The sequence below is a fragment of the Lepisma saccharinum genome, chromosome 9 (genome assembly GCF_977018435.1).
Source record: "Lepisma saccharinum chromosome 9, izLepSacc3.1, whole genome shotgun sequence".
NCBI classification, from domain to species: domain Eukaryota; kingdom Metazoa; phylum Arthropoda; class Insecta; order Zygentoma; family Lepismatidae; genus Lepisma; species Lepisma saccharinum.
The window spans coordinates 78,777,673-78,798,775 of record NC_139237.1 but is presented as its reverse complement, the minus strand read 5'-3'; the positions used below and the strand labels follow the sequence as shown (position 1 = coordinate 78,798,775).

General features: G+C 36.3%; 1 protein-coding gene across 5 annotated transcripts in view; it reads left to right on the top strand.

Annotated features, from left to right (window-relative positions):
- The window catches only part of Nf1 (neurofibromin 1), a 135,046-nt gene that overhangs the window by 75,448 nt on the left and 38,495 nt on the right, over positions 1-21,103 (top strand). For 3 of the 5 annotated variants that reach the window (XM_083128477.1, XM_083128476.1, XM_083128474.1), the window contains 7 exons: positions 4,765-4,903; positions 7,172-7,336; positions 8,438-8,677; positions 10,135-10,327; positions 13,982-14,165; positions 16,869-17,001; positions 18,183-18,344. In XM_083128477.1, the coding sequence (XP_082984603.1) occupies positions 4,765-4,903; positions 7,172-7,336; positions 8,438-8,677; positions 10,135-10,327; positions 13,982-14,165; positions 16,869-17,001; positions 18,183-18,344 (1,216 nt within the window). The remainder of the gene's footprint in view (positions 1-4,764; positions 4,904-7,171; positions 7,337-8,437; positions 8,678-10,134; positions 10,328-13,981; positions 14,166-16,868; positions 17,002-18,182; positions 18,345-21,103) is intronic. The other 2 variants (XM_083128478.1, XM_083128475.1) reach the window with 1 other exon arrangement.

Below are 21,103 nucleotides of genomic sequence, written 5' to 3'. Positions count from 1 at the left end.
ATTCTCGATCTGTGCCATTGCAATTAGCACCATGTTCAAGCTGCCTTTACCCCTCAGGTTTGGCCCCAGTTACCCATTGATTTGAGGCTGGGTGAACCCCAGAGCCACTTTATGTGTGAACGAAGCTGGAAAAATTTCAACCATAGATCACCCACTCCAGGAATCCAACCTGGATCTTTTGCGTGGCAGTTAGATGCCCTACTGACTAAATCCACGCGTGTATAAAATTTTGCAGAATCCATGAAGTTTTAGATGAATTAGCCGTCCTCATGTTCTGAAGATGATAATAGGAATAGATCACTGCTTATAGATAAGGAAGTTCATTTATTACTATGTATATTTAGGAGTATGTTGTATGTACATAGTAATGGAATAACAGCATAAATGTTGCATAATATAATTTGCTCCCGTTTAAACTTTTTTCTTAATTTAATTGTAAATTTTCCATTCTATTTTATTTGATGTGTATATGAACTGAAAAGTACAGGTGGTGCAAAAGTTAGTTTACCCATACACAAATTCAAGTTTATACTCAAAATTTAAGTATACATACAAGATACAAGTAGATACACATAATTCCAGTTTGTGTTTTTTTTTCAAAGTGTCCTCCATTGTTTGCAATACATTGTGTGCAACGATCAACAACAGAATTGCAAATACGGTGCAGTAAACTTGTATCAGTGCATCCAAATCTGCCGGTGATGATGAGTATACCATATCCTTAACAATTCCCCACAAAGCAAATCGCATGATGTCAAGTCACAAGAACGCGCAGGCCAATCAATGGTACCACAGCATCCTATCCACTCTTCAAATGTGTCATCTAAAAGAAAATCGAACATCACGTCCATAATGTGGAGGAGCTCCATCTTGCTGCAATACAAAACAGTGATCTGAATAAGTGGGGTTGTTTTCAATTTCCCAATGTTCCCAATTGTATACCTAAAAAAATATTACTTAGCACAAGAAGCACATACACTATTGTAATACTAGTATCAATGTGCTTTTTGGGTAAACTGACTTTTGCGCCACCTGGTATACTAATATGATTTACAACAGTAAGCAAATGTTATCTAATACAGCATCTATTTTTGTTTTTTTTTGCAATCATAGTTTTGATTATTCTGATATTTTCTTTTTTGCAGTCATAGTTGTGGTTATGCTGTTATTTTTAGATCAGTTGTGCTTAACACGTATCTCCTTTTCCAAGTGTCATGTGAAAGAAGTGTGCTTATTCCACAATGTTTTTTTTTATGTACCATGATTAAAAGTTACTTCACTAAGAAAGAAAGTGAAGGGGAAAGTTAAAGTGAAAGTTAATGATCTGCAGAAAATATAAAGTGAGCTAGAATTTCGGGAGAAAGTTTAAGGGTGACATTTTTGTATGTATTTTGTAGTAATGATGTTCTTTATGTAGTCAGTTGCTGAAATGATGAAGTACCACTTTCTGCATTTCTTTCTTGCTCTTTACTTTCCCTGTACTGTAGAGAATACTTTCAATGCAATATGGGTAACTATACATTAGAGATGTCCTAATTAGATTCAGATATCTATAGTAAATAATGTAACTTACTTTTCATATTATGATATTCCTATGGTGTGGATAGAAGCATTTTTTTTATTAATTTCTTCCTGCTATCTTTATAATCTTTCAAAATTTTACTTTTTGTCATTATCACCCTGTTTTACTCAATATTTGGAAGTTTAAAAGCCTTGGGGTCACTCATCAGTAAGAAAAAAGTAATAGAACTTTCTCCCTCGTTAATTTCAAAGGCTAGAAGTGAACTACTGTCGCAGCCCAATTGTAAGACACCAGTTCTTGAGACATACATACCATTCCCCAGTGCCATTATCTTAGTGAGCTAGGTTACCTGTTCCTGAAATTGCCAGATTCCACAGCAGAGTGGTTAGTGTAAGTCCACTGCAAAGAAAAATGACCTAAGTTGAAATTCTGGGTAAGACATGGATATTTAATTGTCCCCTCCCTCACCCTCGATGATGTAGTCGTAACATCATTGCCTTGTAATCAAGGAGTCCTGGGTTCAAAACCTGGTGGATGGTGATTTCATAGCAACACCCCTTACACTTCCTTCACAACATGGTGAGGTATCTCCCAGCATGTCTAGTTCAAGTTCATTAGAGACTACCAGGTAGTAGACTATGGACTACACTATGCTATATATTTGAGATAAGCCGATGCCAGTAGCAATGCTTGAAAATTGTAGCAATTAAGAATTGGTCAAAATATTCATTAATATTAGTGGATAAGTATTCTACTAGGGCTCCCGTTTAAACAAGTGGCTAGCGCTTTCGCCTTTGGTGCGAGTGGTCCCGGGTTCGATTCCCGGTGGGTGCCTCCAAAATTTCGGCATTGACACAGCGTCGTGAGGACAATTGGGAAGTTACTTCAACAAAGCCAGAAAATCAACGCCGATGGGATCCGATGTGCTGACCACGCGTCACCCAATGAAAAACCACTCTGGCAGGCCCTGGCCCTTCAAGGGCTCTTGCGCCATGGAAGTATTTTTTTCTTTTTTATAAGTATTCTACTCCTATTATAAGCATCAATTTACCAGTTTTTTTATTTTAAATATTCAAGAATGACATCATAATATTAAAATATCTGTTATGTAATCATAATATACAGGTTGTTTTTTTTTTGCATGCAAAATGAACTGAAGCTGCACATTTTGCATAATTTTCAGGATACTTAGACTGCTACATGACATTTTTGCAGACCCCGTGAAAGATCAAAGTACCGGAAATTTTTGGCAGGTACCAGTAAATAAATCCTAACTGATACTTTCCGATGCAGATATAGCACAATCCGTATCAGCTCAGCTCTAGTTTTCACACAATATTTTTGCAAAGTAAATGGAAACCTCGAATTTTGCGTAACTTCTTGGGTAATTAGACTCCGTGAATGTGCCATGTGGCATTTTTGTGGACCCCACGATAGACAAGAATGCTGGAAAAGTGTTGGCTGATATCAATAAATAAAGTCCAACCTATTTTCTGATACTGATAGATCAGCATTGGTATTGGTTCAGCTGTACTATATGTTTTGCAAATGACATTCAAATTTGGACAATTAAAAAATCTGTCTCATTACTTAAATGTAACGCTGTGTATATCATTCAGGAAGTGGTGAAATTACCACCTTTTCATCCCAAATTTAGCCTTAAGTGCTAATTCCATAACGGTGCTGTATCACCCCTTGTATCATTTAAGCTAGGCATCTACAAATGAACCCAAAGGCTGCTAGAAAGGGAACTCGTCTCACATCTATTACTTTATATCAAATAATCATCGTACCTTATAAGACATGCTTAATTATTTTTCCCAAATAAAGCAATAGACATGTACAAATACCCATATTGCATTATGTGTGTGGTCTTTTGAATTTTTGTCATTATATGTGTTAATTTGCAACATGTAGTTTTGTTAAATTATATGATATTATTGTAAATATCCTGATGTTCCCACAGTGAGTCGGTAGTTTTTATTTGGTCCTTTTTCTGTGTAATGTAATAACTTTTGTTCAAGTACATGTAATGCATATTTTGTATTCTTATAGTAATCTTAAACTTAGTTATTGGTGTCCTTAATTTTGACAAAAATTCCATCAAACTTTTTTAGACTGTCAAATTAATGGACCTCCGAAATTAAAAGTTGTATTTTAATGAATTTTTGTTTTAGTTCATTTCAACTTTGTAGTTTTTCATTTAGTATCAGTTGGTTTCATGTAATGTTATGCTAATGAAAATTCTCTCGAGCATCAATCAGAAAGTTGATCCATCACTGAACATACGTGGGCTGTAAATTTGAAAGTGGTAACACTGTTAGGGATAGATGATAACACCGTGCATGTGCTATCTGGCAGTGAGCATTGTCAGTTTGGGCAGATGTCGCAAGGAGTGCCAAAAGTGGTTGGTGCAGTGAGTGTTGTGTATTTTCAAGGTTGGAATGAACACCATTTTGTGTACTGTCCTAAAGCATGTTTACAAAGGTAGAACAGCGATTGTGAATCAAAATCCACGTGGCCCGTGGCAAAAATGCACGCTGTTATCACCTCTTCCTGACAGTGTTGCCACTTTTAAATTTACAGCCCACGTGTTATCATGTTTGTATTTCCCAAATCTCTCGTAATGCTCAAGGTAGCTGGTAGCAGCAAGAACACATCTTTGTAAAAAAAACAGTTGACATAGAGTTCAGCTCATTGGCTGGCAGATATGTATTTCACTGTGTTCAGCATAATGATTATCATTGGAAATTAGGTTTACCATTCATCTCAGTAAATGTATTTGTTAGGTTTTAAACTACATCTCATTAAACTTCAAAATAACAATGTCAAATAATATTGTGTGTGTCAGTTATGCACACAACAATGTACACAGTCAAGGAGGATTCAAGACTAGTTGATATTCTGCATAATTTTTATCTTCCAAGTATCTCCCAACCTCAAGTTATCTACAACAATCTTTCTTCTTCCTTGTATACTGAATTACCATTGAATAAAGATGGGAATTGTTGGTACTTTAGTATGTAAAGACTATCCACAGAACACATTCGCCAATTTTCAGCTTATTTCATTGTATTCCCTTTGACACACCATTCCTTCAGCAGCAACAATTTCTGAAATCAGTCTTGTAAAGCAGACTATGATTTAAAACATCGACATATAAAAACAGATAGGTATTCGTTATACATTATACACTGTGGCTTTTAATACTTCCTATTGTATGCCCTTTTATGTTATTTCAGGACTGATTTTCTGCAAAAATGGTTTGTTGTTCTTCCTGAAGTAGCATACGAGAACATCCATGCTGCATACATTTATAACTGTAATTCTTGGGTGCGAGAGTACACAAAATATCATGACAGGATACTTGCACCTTTGAAGGTAATTATTTGTTTCTTTAAGGTGACAGGTTTTGAAGGAGGCAAAACAATTGAAAAGGAAGGATTTTTGAGCTTGGAACTTAATACTGATAGTTCTCTGTATTAGAAAGTACATGTGCATTGTTAATCTGTGAGTGTTTAAATCTCTATTGTTGGTTTTAAAACTGTGAAATAATTGATAGCTTCTGAGAGGCCCACTGCAAAATCAGGAAGTTAAAATAAGGTTGAAGATTATTTGTAACAAACAAAGCATTAGATTTCTTCTTAGCAGTTCTGCAAATGAAGCAGAGTTTGCATAGCTAATCACAATGATATGAAGCAAATTGTTAATGATCATGTTTATTCAGTCTGTTTATTGCAATGTAAGAAATAGCACTTGTCAACAGGTAGAGAGGAACCAGTGGGTCCAGGGGTCTGGCTGGACCCCTCCTTAAAGACTTACCACGTACATAAATTAAATAATGAAAATATGCTTGTTTAGCATTTGTTGTATAATCGATGGTTATTATTTGCGACAGACTTGTTGGAAGACAAGGATTAGATTGGGAAGACATGGCTTGAAAGGACAGTACCAAAAAAGAAGACATATGCACACTACCACCTATGATACAGGGACCGGCAGAAAAAGCTAACGGCTTTGAAATATGTATATAAATAAAACAATTAATGTAATGCAATTTTTCTTTGTTTTGAAAATTGTGCCCGATAAAAGATAAACCTCCATTTCTTACACATTCATGTAGCCTTGCCTTAAGTTGGAAGTTGCCCTCACGAGCATTTCATTCGGAAATGCTGCTATTTCGTTGCGAATAGCTAACTTGAGGTCACCAATTGTGTGAGGTCTTTCAACATACACTTTTGATTTGAGGTAGCGTGCGAGGAAATAATCACACATCGTCAGATCCGGGGAGCTAGGAGGCCAGGGAACGTCACCATTTCTTGACACTACACGTCCAGGAAACATTTCCCGGACCATTCCCATTGAGATTTTTTTCAGACTTGACCCGTCTCTCAAAGTTTTGACCCAAAGCAGTATCGTATTCCGACTGGGTACATGGCTGTGACGATCGACATGGAACTACCTTCAAAACCATTGTTGCGTTTGGACAATGGACTCACCATTTTTAAAATTGGTGATCTCAAGTTAGCTATTCGCAAGAAAATAGCAGCAATTCCGAATGAGGGCGACATCCAACTTAAAGGCAAGGCTACATGAATGTGTAAGGTATGGTCGTCATTTATCGGACACAATTTTTGAAACAAAGAAAAATTAATGTAAGCACTGTAAGTGGCAATTATTTTTGTTACAATTTTGATTATTAAACCTTGCATTACATTAATTGTTTTATTTATATACACATTTCAAAACTGTCAGCTTTTTCTGCCGGTCCCTGTATTATGCATAACATATTAATCAGGAACTTTGCTTTCCGTCCACTGGATACATCATCGTTTTTTGTTATTCAATAAATATTCAATTCTTTATCTATTTGACATTAATTTTCTTGCCAGGCCACTTGTTTTTATACAGAGTTTGACAATCTTAGGTATATGCAAGGTAGATAATGAGTCGGTGGTGTTATATCTGTATTCTCATAGCCTACCGTCTTTTTACCAATTCATATAATAATAATACAATATTAATGCATTTATATATTAGTATTTAATTTAATAATTTAGTATTATTATTATTTCTGGGAAACTTAGTTTGAACCCCTTCCTCCTAAAATATATTTGTATATATGTGCCTGAGAGTAGCGTCTGTTCCAGGATAGAAAAGAGTCAATTCCTTAAAAATGTGAGAAAGTAGAAGAGAAGAGAATGAAAAATAGTGATGGACAATTTATCTAGTATTATATATTGGTATCAGTTGTACAGGGTGTTCTCCTTAAAAGTACAATAAAACAAAAATTAAGAACTTGAAAGTTTGAGATATTTACTTAAGGTTAATGCTAAGTTCAAGTATTAACTGTAACTGCTGCAGACGGTGGGAAGTGATGTGCATTGCTAATGCAAAACTGCTGTTGACCATGAGGCAGTCTTCAATGATTTGATTACCCCCCCCCCCCCCTTTTAACCATTTTCATAATTGTTTTTACCTTTTTGATGTGATCTTATTGGATAACCCTAAACATATTTGAAATGTGTGTTTTAGGAACCAATCATAAGTAAAACTTGTATTTTGATTAATAAGTTAATGCTATGCTGCCACTTAGTATAAAACTAAAAAGTGAGTTATTTTTAAATATGTCTTCATTTTTCTTCCCAGGGAAATCGAAAAATTGTTTTTATTGATGCTCCTGGCCGACTGCATGAATTTATAGATCCTGACCAACAGAAGCTGCCTGGAGCCACTCTGTCCCTGGACGAAGATCTTAAAGTTTTCAACAATGCTCTGAAACTGTCCCATAAAGATACGAAAGTGGCCATCAAGGTATGTAGGTTTAGCCAATGCAAGTGCTTTAATTATTGTTATTTTTGTTCAAAATATGGTATATTGCCTCTTCAGTATGTAAAATCAACTTACGAATTAGCATTATTTCTGATATTGCCATTAGGAATCTTTTCCCCTTGTACTTAATGTTTTAGTATTACTTTGAATTTTTGTGTATTTTCTTGTATATCACTTTTCTACCTTTGAAGGTTAATTGTGGCAGTAAAGATGAATGATGAAAAATGAAACTGAAATAACAAAAGAATCATCTACACATTTGTTAAAACACTAAAATCACACACTAACAGCATGATAAAAAAACACTTCAGAGTTCTTCCAAGCTTTCGACTCCTTCACGGAGTCATTATCAGGGCTTCAGGACAGACGGAGTAGACGTGGTTGTCGTTGCACTGGCGTTTCTACAATCAAATCATCTACACCTTGGTGAGAATTGAACCCAGAGCTCCTAACTTTGCAGTACATCACACTGACTGATGATGTTATTGCAAATTTATACTGATTCAATAATAGTTCAAAATATTCCATACCTGTTCACTTTGTTTTGAATATAAAATTAGCAACATGCCTTGATCAACAATCAAACGAAGCGATCATGTTGCAAGCATAAAACTTTTTCATGTAGTGAACTCATTCTCATATTGATCTTGGATTTAATCATATTTTGCTAACTATCATTCTGAATCATATATAATAGGGATGGGGTGATACCAAATTTTGGCTGATATCGATAAAGTACAAATATAAAATTTATGAATAACTGAAATTCTACTGATCCGATATAAAATTCCAAATGGTCCTTGAAGAACGTGAATGGTTTATTGACCTCCTTAATAAATGTATGTTTCCAGATGACAGCAATGCAAAAGAAGCTGCATATTTAGTCATTTACTTTTAAGAAGTAGTGAATGGAGATAATGTTTTATAATATCCCAAAAATTTATAACAAAATAGCAGAATATTGCACTAAATATAAAATATTTATAGATACATCAGATCGGTAAAATTACGGTACGTCTATATCAGCCAATAAAGTGCTGATTAATCTGTTCCATCCCCAATATATATTATTATTTCTTTCAGGTAGGACCAACTGCAATTCAGATAACTTCTGCAGAGAAGACCAAGGTATTATCGCACTCAGTCCTGCTGAATGATGTGTATTATGCATCCGAAATTGAAGAAGTGTGCCTGGTGGATGACAACCAGTTCACTCTGACAATAGCCAATGAATCTGGACCCCTCTCCTTCATCCATAATGACTGTGATAGCATCGTACAAGCCATTATCCACATCAGGAACCGATGGGAACTCTCCCAACCGGTAAGACATAATCTGAATATATTTTATGTTTGCTCTAGCACAGGGTATGATAGTGCTAATGTATTAACACTGGTTTTTAGTAGGTACCTTCTACAACTTGTCTGGAGAACAAGCTAAGCGTCATTTATATTGTTGTTTCAGTATAGGCTGATAGGTGAAATTGGTATTGCAAGTGTCAGTTCAGATGCATAGAACTAGCTCAGGTAATAGATTATAAATATTGTGTTGGTATCTATCAAAGCAAAGTAGAGAATTTTGCTTTTAAAGTACTGTATTTAATGCACAGTACTAGTTTGGCTTGGTAGGGTACCAACACAATATATCTTCCAACTATTAAATATTGTGTTGAATTGTTGAAATACACAAATATCAGCAGGAATGGGCAAAACTGATTTTTTCCAGTTTAACGATAGTTGAAAGTTTACTAGGGAACTTTTTAACTGATAATTCAATCAAATAAGTCTTTGAATTTGAATGTATTTTTTAAGTGTGTTTAATATTTAGAGCAGAATTAATGATTATGCAGGAAAGCAATACATAATTGTGCCTGTTTGTGCTTAGGTTGTATATTGTACTGATGTATAGTTATTGACAGATATCAGCAACTTGGACGATGGAAAGAATTGATTCAAATGTTATTCCAGATCTCCAGATATCCTGTGCATTGGTCAAGATTTTGAAATGTTATTTAATTACATTGTAAAGAAACTGGTTCATTAATTTTTTTTTAAAAAAAACTTCTTAACACCATGCACCAGAAGAATCATGGTAAAATCTGGCTTGAAGGATCAAAAGCTTGGGCTAGGTATTTAGTTTGTTTCATGCTGTTTGTGTTTTTAGTTTCTTGGCCACAAGGTAATTCAGATTTTACCATGGTTTATTAAAGTTTATGAAAAAATTTCAGCAAAAAATGCAGGAAGAACCAGAACTCGAATCTGGGTCTCTGGCATACCATACCATTGCTCTACCAACATCTGCTGAGCCAGCCCTGTCTTCACCTGATTTTTTGCAGTTGCTGTTTGTTTGTTTTTTTGCCGGAGTGGAATTGTCTCTGTCAGTGCTTGGTAGCTCAGTTTGTAAAGCAATGGCACATGGTATGCCAGAGACCCGGGTTTGAGTCCTGATTGAGCCTGCATTTTTCGCTAAAATTTTGACATTGTGCATTTCCTATTGTGTCAAATCTTGATTTTCATTCATTAATTAATTCATTGCAAGTGTTCTTTTTCATTATGCAAAAAAGTTGTTTTACTTGTTGTATTTGAGCTGGTCATGTTCAGTGAGGAGGGAAGATATGTATTCAGAAACCTGGCTACTCAAGCACAACAACAACAAAAAAAAAATCAAATTTTTATGCTTGGTGCAAAGTACTTGTAAACCTGAATATTACTCAAGGTAGGGCATCTCAAAAGTGTATAACTTCATGTCTTTTTGAAAACAGTGTTTGTGATGTAAATCAGTTCCTGTTGCAGGATTCTGTGACTGTTCACCAGAAGATACGACCCAAAGATGTTCCTGGTACCCTGCTCAACATGGCTTTACTGAACTTGGGCTCGTCCGACCCTAACCTGCGAACTGCAGCTTACAATCAACTCTGCGCTTTAACTGCTACCTTTGACCTGAAGATAGAGGGACAACTATTAGAAACATCAGGTTTGCATTATTATTATTATTATTATTATCATTTCAATATCAGCTGTTATTGGTTAAAGCCAGTTTCTTGCACCACTTTTTAATGTACGAGGGGCGTTCAAGTCAATCGGGGACTTATTTTTTTTCCAGGTTTAAATAGATGCCTAGGCTGGAGGTTTTGTATGCAGTAGGAACTGGCAACTGTGTGCTATTACTGGTAGGCGGCGCTTATTTCCCGCGCTTCTGCATAGACCGTTATTCAAGATGGCGGACAACAGTGTGGACGTCTACATGGAACAGCGTGTTGTGATGAAGTTTTTTAGTGAACGAGGACAGAAAACCTGCTGAAATTTACAGAAGACTTCTGGCTCAGTGCGGTGATGAGACACTCTGTCGCAGTAAGACATTTGAATGGTGTAAGCGCTTCAAAGATGGCCGTATCTTTATTACTGACGATCCCGGTCTTGGTGGATCACAGCCCACGCCAGTCATTCCTGGGAACATTCAGCGCGTGGAGCAGCTGATCCTGGACAATCGTCGCATAACCTGTCGTGAAATTGCAAGTATCAATACTATACTATCAACAGTGAGTATTACTGCAGTGTTCTGCGTGATGTGCATATGAGTTTATGGAAGAAACGTCTGGGTTTCATCACAAAGGGTGTTCTCTTTTTGCAAGACAATGCACGACAGCATACCGCTCAATGCACATTCCAGGAAATCGGCTGGGAGATATTACCACACCCCCCTATAGTCCTGACTTAGTGCCAAGTGATTTTCACCTGTTTGGACCCCTGAAGGAATTCCTTGGAGGAAAACATTTCAACACTGATGATGAAGTGAAGAATGCTGTCCTACAATGGTTCCGCCGTAATGATAAATCTTTCTATGCCGAAGCATTCCAGGCGTTAGTTAAATGCTGGGATAAGTGTATAACTGTAGCAGGAGGTTATGTGGAAAAATAAATCCAGTTACCACACTTTGAAATTTGTTCTTCTATTTTTTTTTAAAAAAAGTCCCCGATTGACTTGAACGACCCTCGTATATAGTAGGGATGGGACAGATTAATCGGTACTCTATTGGTATCAGCCGATATCAGTGTATTGGTAAAATTACCGATTATTTTACATATTCGATACATCTATAAATATCTTATAATTTAGTGCAATATTCTGCCATATTGTTATAATTTTCATGGATAATCTCCATGCCCTACTTTTTAAATGAAATAAAGTTCTAAATATGCAACTTATTTTGCACAGCAGTCACCTGGAAAGAAACATTTATTAGGTATGACTTGGATTGGTAAATTTTATATCCGTACTTTATCGGTATCAGCCAAAATTTCATATTGGTCCTTCCCTAGTGTATAGTAGAATCCTTGCCTTCATGTTACAGATTCTTTGAAGTATGAAAATTGCATAGAAAAATCAGCTTACAGTTAAAAAGAAAGTAATGTACATCTTGTGTCAATACAGTTTTATATTTGTGGATTGTATTTTCCTACATTGTACATTTGTGGTCCCAATAAAATGAAGTATAATTTTTTCCTCGATTTAAATTAACATACAAGGTTTGGCTAGAAAAAAACCGGATTGATGTTGCTATTGGCAAACAACGAATGCGCGAAGGTTGAGCAATGCATGATTCTATACTACCATACCCTGCCTACAGAATGACTAATTGCCCTGGGTGCAGGCCTCTCAGTTTCGCTGTGGCACTTGGACAAAGCGGAACGTGCGTCTGTGCTCCGTCGGAAAAATGCTGAGTATTAAAATGGAACAGCGTGTCAATATGAAGTTCCTTTACAAATTGAGACAGTAGAAGCTGTGCAAAGAAAAGCGACGGATGTAATGAACATGATCTCCGAAAATGACTGGCAACACTGCTTCCAGCAATGGAAAATTCGTATGGAGCGGTGTACATATCGTGCAGGAAAGTACTTTGAAGGAGATAAAGTTCCTGTTGTACAAAATGCCGAATAAAAGATTTCATAGCATCAGTCCGGTTTTTTTCTAGCCAAATCTCGTACATTATACTTTTTTTTCACCTTGATTCCCTGAAAAACATAAAATTTAGGTTCCACTGAATAAATAAAATATTTTTACATACAGCCCCTTTCTCTCTCTCTCCACTCCCCTCCCACCTTTAAGGAATTTTCATTTGAATAATGGGTTCATAGTTTCACCACTGCCGGTTCCAAGTTTGGTCATGGCATGGGTGTTCCATCATGAATATCAAGATTGTTGTAAAATTCTTATCAGCTCAGCTATACGAGGGTGGTTCAGCATGCTCCGCCCCTGACCCATTTCCAGTGATAGTAGAGACCTGTAATTTTATATGTAACATTGTTCATTCTTTAGACTAATATCCACAAAGTTTCAAGAATTTACAATAATTTTTCTTTTTGTTACAAGTTGATGATCAGTAAGAAGTGTAGCCACATGTAAAAACATGGAAAAATCTGAGGTCCGAGCAGTGATAAAATATTTACTCAAGAAAAATCTAACACCGAAAGACATCCATGCAGATATGGTGGGAACTCTTGGAGACTCTAGCCCCTCATATGACCTAGTGAAGAGATGGTGCCCTGAATTTAAATGTGGTAGGCAGACCTGTGAAGATGAGCATGGTGGTGGCCCATCTGCAACAGTGACCACACCAGAAATGATTACAAAAGTGCATGACATGATTTTGGCAGACCGGCGAGTGACTGTCCGCCATATAGCAGACACATGTTGCATCTCAACTGGCATTGTGCATTCAATTATTCATAATCATTTGTTAATGAAAAAGATCTCTGCACATTGAGTCCCGAGAATGCTGACGGTCGACCAAAAGAGGACACGTTGTGTGACAAGTCAGGACCTGTTACGGACAATAAAGGCTGACAAGCCAAAGTTTCTGAAGAGATTTGTTACAATGGATGAAACGTGGGTTCACCACTTCGATCCCGAAAGTGAACACCAAAGCATGCAATGGAAACATCCCCATTCTCCACCCCCAAAGAAATTCAAGGTTCAACCATCAAAGGGCAAAGTGATGGCATCTGTGCTGTGGGATGTGGAGGAATTATTTTGATAGATTATCTCCAACAGGGAAAGACAATCACAGGTGTTTATTTTGCGACCCTAATTGAAGAATTACGTACTTTGTCATCAAGGAGAAACGCTGCGGAATGTTGGCCCGTGGTGTGTTGTTCCATTGTGACAATGCTCCCACCCACACCTCCCAAGTTGCGGTGGCTGCAATTCATGTAGCAGGGTTCGAAATTGTCCCTCATGCCCCTTATTTTCCAGATCTGGTCCCCAGTGACTTCCACCTGTTCCCGAACATGAAGAAACACCTTCGTGGAAAACATTTTGACAGTGATTCCGAGGTTATGGATGTTGTGAATGCTTGGTTGCAGGACCAACCACAATAATTTTTTTCTGCTGGGATTGAAGCACTGGAAGGCCGATTGGAAAAGTGTGTTAATGTTGCAGGGGACTATGTTGAAAAGTGACAGTGATTTGGTTTTCCTACAAGGGTTCCTTCTATGTCAGGGGCGGAGCATGCTGAACCACCCTCGTAGCTGCCATATATGTGTCAGTTTTATGTAACTGTGTGCATATTGTGTACTGTTCAGGACCTGCTGTGTTCATTTCATTATACAATATTTGTATTTCTCCTTAGGACTTTGCATTCCGTCCAATAACACATTATTCATCAAATCTGTGAGTGAAAAACTAGCCCATAATGAGCCTCACTTGACGTTGGAGTTTCTGGAAGAGTGCATACAAGGCTTCAGGGTATCCAATATTGAGCTGAAGCATTTGTGCTTGGAGTACATGACACCTTGGCTTCCCAATCTTGTCAGGTAAGTTATTTAAGTATTGGTAAGTATATTTTAAATGCATCATTTTGTGTCTGACACGGGAAGATGGGTATAGCTAGAGAAAACAAATCTGCACTTGAAGGGGGAGGTAGGTAAAAATGTGCACGAAACAACACTAGGTTCATTTGTAATTATGGATTTATTAAACTCTCGCTTAGCTGTGCTTGTGATTTTGGATTTCTGTTTCAATCATTACATCGCCTTGTAATGTATTTTATCAGCAAAATTACTGTGAGTGGAACTTGACACCTCAGCGGAAGATGATTTTCACAAAACCGGTTCCTGTATTCTTTCCACTTGCAATTGCTACCAACACCTTTATTTTGCCAATGGATGTATCCAGTCCCTGCATGCACATTTATGTTAATGGTCATGACCAGGACTAGGATTTATATGTAAATACCTACTTTTAGTTTGACCACTGAAATTTTGTAATATCTTTACGAATAGTAGTGTTTGTAGTGATTTAAGACATTTTATTGTCAATATTTTTCCATATTTCTACCTTTAATACATGCTTTTACATATCTAGAGGGAAAAAATATGTAAGTTTATGTATTTCAACAGGTTTATTTCATCATTTTCAAATTGTTCAAAATAAAGAAATTATGAGCATTATGAGCCACGTGTTTTTGTAGGAATTGTGTAAAGGAGGCTGTCATTTGTGCTGTTTAATGCAATGCATACTGCTTTCTTTAAGATTGCCGTGCTTTGATGGGTGGCAAGTTCATAGCAAAAGAAAAAGCATGCAGCTTATCGTCTGGTGGCAGTATATGTACTTGTTATTTTTCTTGAGCATGTCTTTCGTAACTATGATAGTATGAAACTTATTACCATGAATTCCAAAGTTCTTTGTAATTATCCATGTTTGAGTTACCTTGCAATAGGTAATCCAAATGGGGACTCCGTGATGTCATAGCAGTAATATCATTGTCATATAATCATATCAAGGGGTCCCCAGTTCTTTACTCGGTGGAGGTACATACATCACACCTCAAACTATAGGTCCAGTCCCGATTAGCCTATCTGTGTATAAAATGAACTTAACTAAAACTCAAGGCAATCAAAATATAGCACAAACTTAGGTAAATCTGTGTACCCTAGCTATCAACCCTGCCTTACAGTCACCCTTAAGCCAGGAACTTGTAGCAGGGTGGCTATTCACCGGGAATTCCTTGAATTCCAGGAATTATGCGTGAATTCTACATGAAAAATTGCAATTTTATTAATCCAAATCCCATTGAATTTATACATATTTATTAATTCCCTGAGGCAAGTTTTTCACAGTTTAGCTTTTAATTTTGCTGAGGAAGAAAAAGAGAAGAAAGCTGCATTGAAAATAAAACAGAATTCTCTCAATCTGTTTGCTTTGTTAGTGTCTTCTGCAGAACAATATATCTGACAGACGGAAGATCATTGCAAGATATCTTGAAGCGAATTAGAATTTTTAGGTAAATTAGAATCGCACAGACCCTTTATATTGTTAATGGATTTGTGTGTATATATGCATGTGGGTGGTGAGAGGCGGAAATGAGCAAGGCTGAAATAGAAAGCATCTGTTTGTATCCTTGAAATTCTGGAACGTTCGCCTTGAAAACCAGGAATTATACTTGAATTTTATCAAGGTCCTGGAGTGGCCACCCTTGTAGGTAATTTGGAAGATCGATCGATCGATCAGTCAGTCAGTATGATTGAAGTTTTTCTTGCATGTACGCATTGCTTGCATTGTAGAATTATTTTCCTGTAGTTTACGGTTATTACAAGCATAAGAAAACAGTTTTTCTTTGTGACGAAGCTTCCCAGACATTCAACTCTGTGTTTCCCGTCAATCTTTTTAAAATTTTTATTTAAAATTATGAATCCCAAATATCATCAGTTGACAAACCTGTTGTCAACTCACATCATCGAAGAGAAGCATTTTATTAAAAAGAGAAGGGTTTTAAAAAGATTGACGGGAAACACAGAGTTGAATGTCTGGGAAGCTTCGTTCATTGCAGAAGAACACTGGAATAAATTAAATAATGAAAATGGTAACATAGATCCAGTATGGAGTTTTTTTTTTCACAAATGGAGTAAGCCACCATCTTTAAAATTTAATGTAACAAAAAACATCAAGTGACTTTGTGAAAACAATGATGAATTTGAATTATCTGATGATATTCGGGATTCATAATTTTAAATAAAAATAAAACAGACTGCTTCTTTTCACAGTTAAGTTGCTATATTACAACAACGTAACATTGACAACATCCATTATATAACAGATTCTTTTTGTTTAAAAAATTACCAACCAAAGTATGATTGAAACCCCATCCTCTAACCTACGTGCAAATTCCTCCCATGAAGATGACAAGGCTGAAAACAGGGGTTTTAAGTTCTTGCCTGCGTTCATGCTGCTTTTATGTTACCTGCTTCAAGTTAAGTCGAACATGACCATCTCAGCATTTTTCTTTTATTTCATGCAATTTTAATAGAAAAGATAATTGCAAGAACAGCCTCAGGTTTCGTTGAGCAATAAAATGATGCATTTTTAAAAAAAATTTGCTAGTATGTGGTTCTTATTAAACCAGTACTTGAACACAAATCTTACTTTCAGTTTAAAAATCAGTAGCCTTGCATCAGTATCATGCAATGTTTGTAACACTGATCTATTTTAATGAAAACCACGAATCCTTTCCTTCACAGATTCTGCAAACATTCTGATGACACGAAGAGACAAAAGGTGGCTTTGATATTGGATAAATTGATTACGCTTACCATTGAAGAAGTGGAAATGTATCCCTCCATCCAGGCCAAGATTTGGGGTGTGATTGGACAAGTAAGTTTAGTCTCGTACTTTTATAATGTTTGTTTTTTCATTGATGTATCTGAAGTCATGGTTCCCACTGACCTAGAAAACCTGGAAAAGTCAAGGGAAAAAAAGTGCAGGAATTTCATTAAAAAATCAAAACCTGGAACCAAGCTTGTTTTATTTGCAGTGCTAATGGTATTTTCTGGATATTGTAACCCTATAATCAGGGCAACAGAAAATAGCTAAATATATCCCCCCCCCTCTCCATACAAATAAAAAAACAACTAAACTCAGTTGGATTTATGTTTTACGCAATTATATATTGGTCAGTCAACAATGTATATTGTGTATGCTCGTAGTTTCTGTATGATGTCTTATTTGATGTATCATCATCATTCTTTGCCATTTCCTGCCTCTGGCTGGGTCAGCATACAAGTCAAGCCTCTCCATTTTTTCCTGGTCTTCCACCACTCCTCTCTTTCCACGGTGTTCCAATCTTGTCCTCTTCTCCTAACACTCTCCGCTATCTTTTCTTTCCACCACACCCACTGTCTGTCGAATATCCTCATTCCTTATTCTATCCCTTCTAGTCTTCCCCAATGTACTCCTTAAAAATTTAATCTCCACTGCCTGCATCTTTCTTTTGTATCTTTCTGTCAATGCCCAAGTCTCTGTTCCGTACATAATTATTGGCACATAGTATGTGTTATATATTACCTTCTTGCATTTCATAGGTACATCCTTGTTTCATATTAATCTTCAAATGCTTGATATAGTACACCACCCATTTGTCCTCTTCTGTTTACCTCTTCATCTATTCTTCCACTTCCCTCAATTATGCTTCCTAGATATTTGAAACTGTCCACTATCCTCAACTCTTCTGTGTCCAGCTTTATTCTTGGTTCATTTCTGCCTCTATATCTTGTTGTTATTAGTTATTTGATGCATGTTATTATGAATTAGTTACACACATGGTAAATTAAGATTGGTTGAATCAAGCTCTTAACTTTGAATCATGTGTTTTGCATTCTTGCCAGAGCTCTTTTTTCTTTATTTTTCTTCTGATTGTGTAACCACGATAGGAGTTCATGCGTAAAAAAAATATAACAGAAAATGAAAAAAAGAAAACTTGTTTCTTCATTAAGGGTATGCATTTTGTGAACTCATATTTTGTCATTCAAATACAATCTTTTTGTGTTTTATCGCAGGTACCTGAACTCATAGACATGGTGCTAGACAGTTTCATAAAACGCTCTGTGACCGGAGGCCTTGGCTCACCTCAGGCAGAAATCATGGCCGACACAGCAGTCGCACTTGCTTCTGCGAATGTGCACGAGGTTGCAAAGAAAGTTATTGGTCGGCTGTGCAGGGTAAGTATTACCTCATTTTCTGTATTCATTTGGTGTGGGTATATGTGCAGCAATGGTTTATTTAATATTTTTATTGAGAGTTTGTTTCATTCCACCTAGATTTGTCACTGTCAAGGACTCTTGTGTACGTGAATTTTTTATGGTCCCAATTGTGTCAGTAGCAGAAATGGTTAGATTTCTTGCTTTTAGTGCGAGGGGTCCTGGGTTTGGATGGATGGATGGTTGGGGTCAATGGTAGCTCCAAAATTGACAGTGGGGATGTGCTTGATAATAAGAAACAAATTCCAGTCTGCAAGCCAAAGGTGAAGGAACATACCCCATCATGCTATATGTTGACCTTGCAGGCAGGCTTTGGCCTTCTAACAGATGTTTCACCCTGGAATTTAGTTTTAACATTGCACTGGTCTGAAATAAAACAGCATATTCACATTTTTTTATTACATTGGTACATTTAACTCCTTTGACATTGCATGTCCTGTAATGATTTTGTTTTGCATAAAGCAGCTGCAGTATGTGAATTTAACTTTCATAATAAAGTGCAAGAGAATGCCATGATTCTCTTTACAGGTTGCTTTAAGAACTATCAGATCAGCTAAATTATCAGTAGAGGCATGCATATTTCGTTTTTTACGAAAACACGAATGTGAAATACCACATTGTAATGTTAATTTTTCATGTTTCTGAAAGGTGTCAGGTGCATTTTCCTGCCCTATTTTGTCACGAAATAATGCGAAATGAACTGGAAAATGCAAAATAAAATTTGTGGTTTATTTACCGAAGCGACACTTTCTGAAGTTTGAATTATTCTGTGTGTTATTCAATTCACGGAAAATTGATTAATTCTGCTGTAAATATCTGAGAAGCTAAAACTGTAAGGCTAAATTTAATACTGATAACTAGAGCCCGGAAGTTTGGCAAAATGCCTCTTTTTATCTACTGCATATATTGATAAAAAAATTCCGGATATACGTTTTTTATGTTGTTTCGAATGTTTTAGAAGCCTTTTCATTTTGCCTATTTTGCCTATTTGGGACCCCACTGCCTATTTTTAATTATAATGCCCTTTTTTTTGCCTTTTTCAATGAAATTTGACCATTTTTTTAAAAAATATGTTGGCATTTATTTTTCTTCCGTTTATTATGTGAATAATTTTCACTTTATTTAAGTAATATTGAACTCATGCATGTTTCAACATTGCTGAAGGAGAATAGTGTGAGAAAAAAGTATTTCATGCTCAGTTAGGATATTGCCTTTCGGTTAACATTTGCTTGTGCATGATTGACTGCTGAAGTAGAGAGGTTGATTTTGAACACAAAGAAGATATTTCTGAAATCTCCCTGTCGAACCCGAAAATTTCAGAAAGTTGCGCCTGAGCTTAGTTTACCTCCGCAACCAGTCTTGACGAGATGCGGAACCTGGATATCAGCAGCTATATATTATGCTAACAACCTTGAAAAAATCGGTGAGGTGCTCTTCCAGAAAATGAAGCGGCTTCAATTCGTGAAGTGTAAAACTCCTGTGCTATTCAGAACTGAAGAATGAACTGTTGTTTATTTTTGCACATTATTGTGCATTGCCAGAGACAATTACAAAGCTAGAAAAAAGAGGTGAGACTCTTGTAGCATCCATGAAAATCTTCGAGAAATCTATGCAGCAGATGATGGAAGTGCCAGGAGAAAAGGGGTCAGCTGTTGCGGAAAAGTGCAAACGTGTAGTGAGTGCAAATAAGGACTTGAAACAATTGAAAATAATTTGTGATATTCTAAAAGGTGAAAATGCTGTTAACCAAAATGAGTCCAGCTACATTAGCTTGTTTTATGTATGCTCCAATAGCTTCTGTCGAAGTAGAAAGATCATTTTCTATTATGAAAAACATTCTCTCTGACAGACGACTATCAATGAATGTTGAGAACTTAAAAAAACAGCTTGTAGTTATGTGCAATCAAGACGGAGAAAATTGAAATGCTCTTCCCAATGTAGATTTTAACATTTTGCCAGAGATTATAGATAAAAGTAAGTGACTTCCAAATGTGCATTTCTTCGCTTTATTTAGCCTTTTTTTCATTTTTAGTGCCTATTTTCCACATTATAAATGCCTTTTTGCCTGCCTATTTTAACGAAAATAAATGCCTGAACTTCCGGGCTCTACTGATAACTGCATAAATATGCTGTCTAAAGGGATTTTTTTTGGTGTAATAAGTGTAGTTTTGAATCAAGTTTAGGGTTATATTCACAATTTCAAAACCAAAATGTAATTTTATTTACCGCTTTTTGAACCTGAAATTGACTCTGTTTTTGAACCGAAATTTGGCTTTTTTATTTTCCAAAAATATGTGCCTCTAATTATCAGAAATTTTGCTGACATATTGCAGAACATTGTTGGACCAATGTTTCAATATCATTATTTAGCCCCATCGCTGAATATTAATATAGTGGAAGCCCAATTTCTACGTTTTTCAGGGGACTCGGTTGAAACAACTTAAAATGCAGGGAAATGTAAAATCGAGGAAAATTTTATAGCATTTTGCTATGTTGGAACCATCAAGATTGAATGTCGAATGCAGAAAAATGTAAAATCAGGGTTCCACTATAATGCCATATTTTACACACACAACTTTGATAGGCACTGAAATATCAGTATTTGTGTATGATATTTGTTCTGGTCTGGCGTATTGTATCTACTAATGTCAGTTTATGTCTCTTACAAGTGCAGACATGCATGACCAGGAATCTCCCATGCTGAAACAAATGTAAGGTTC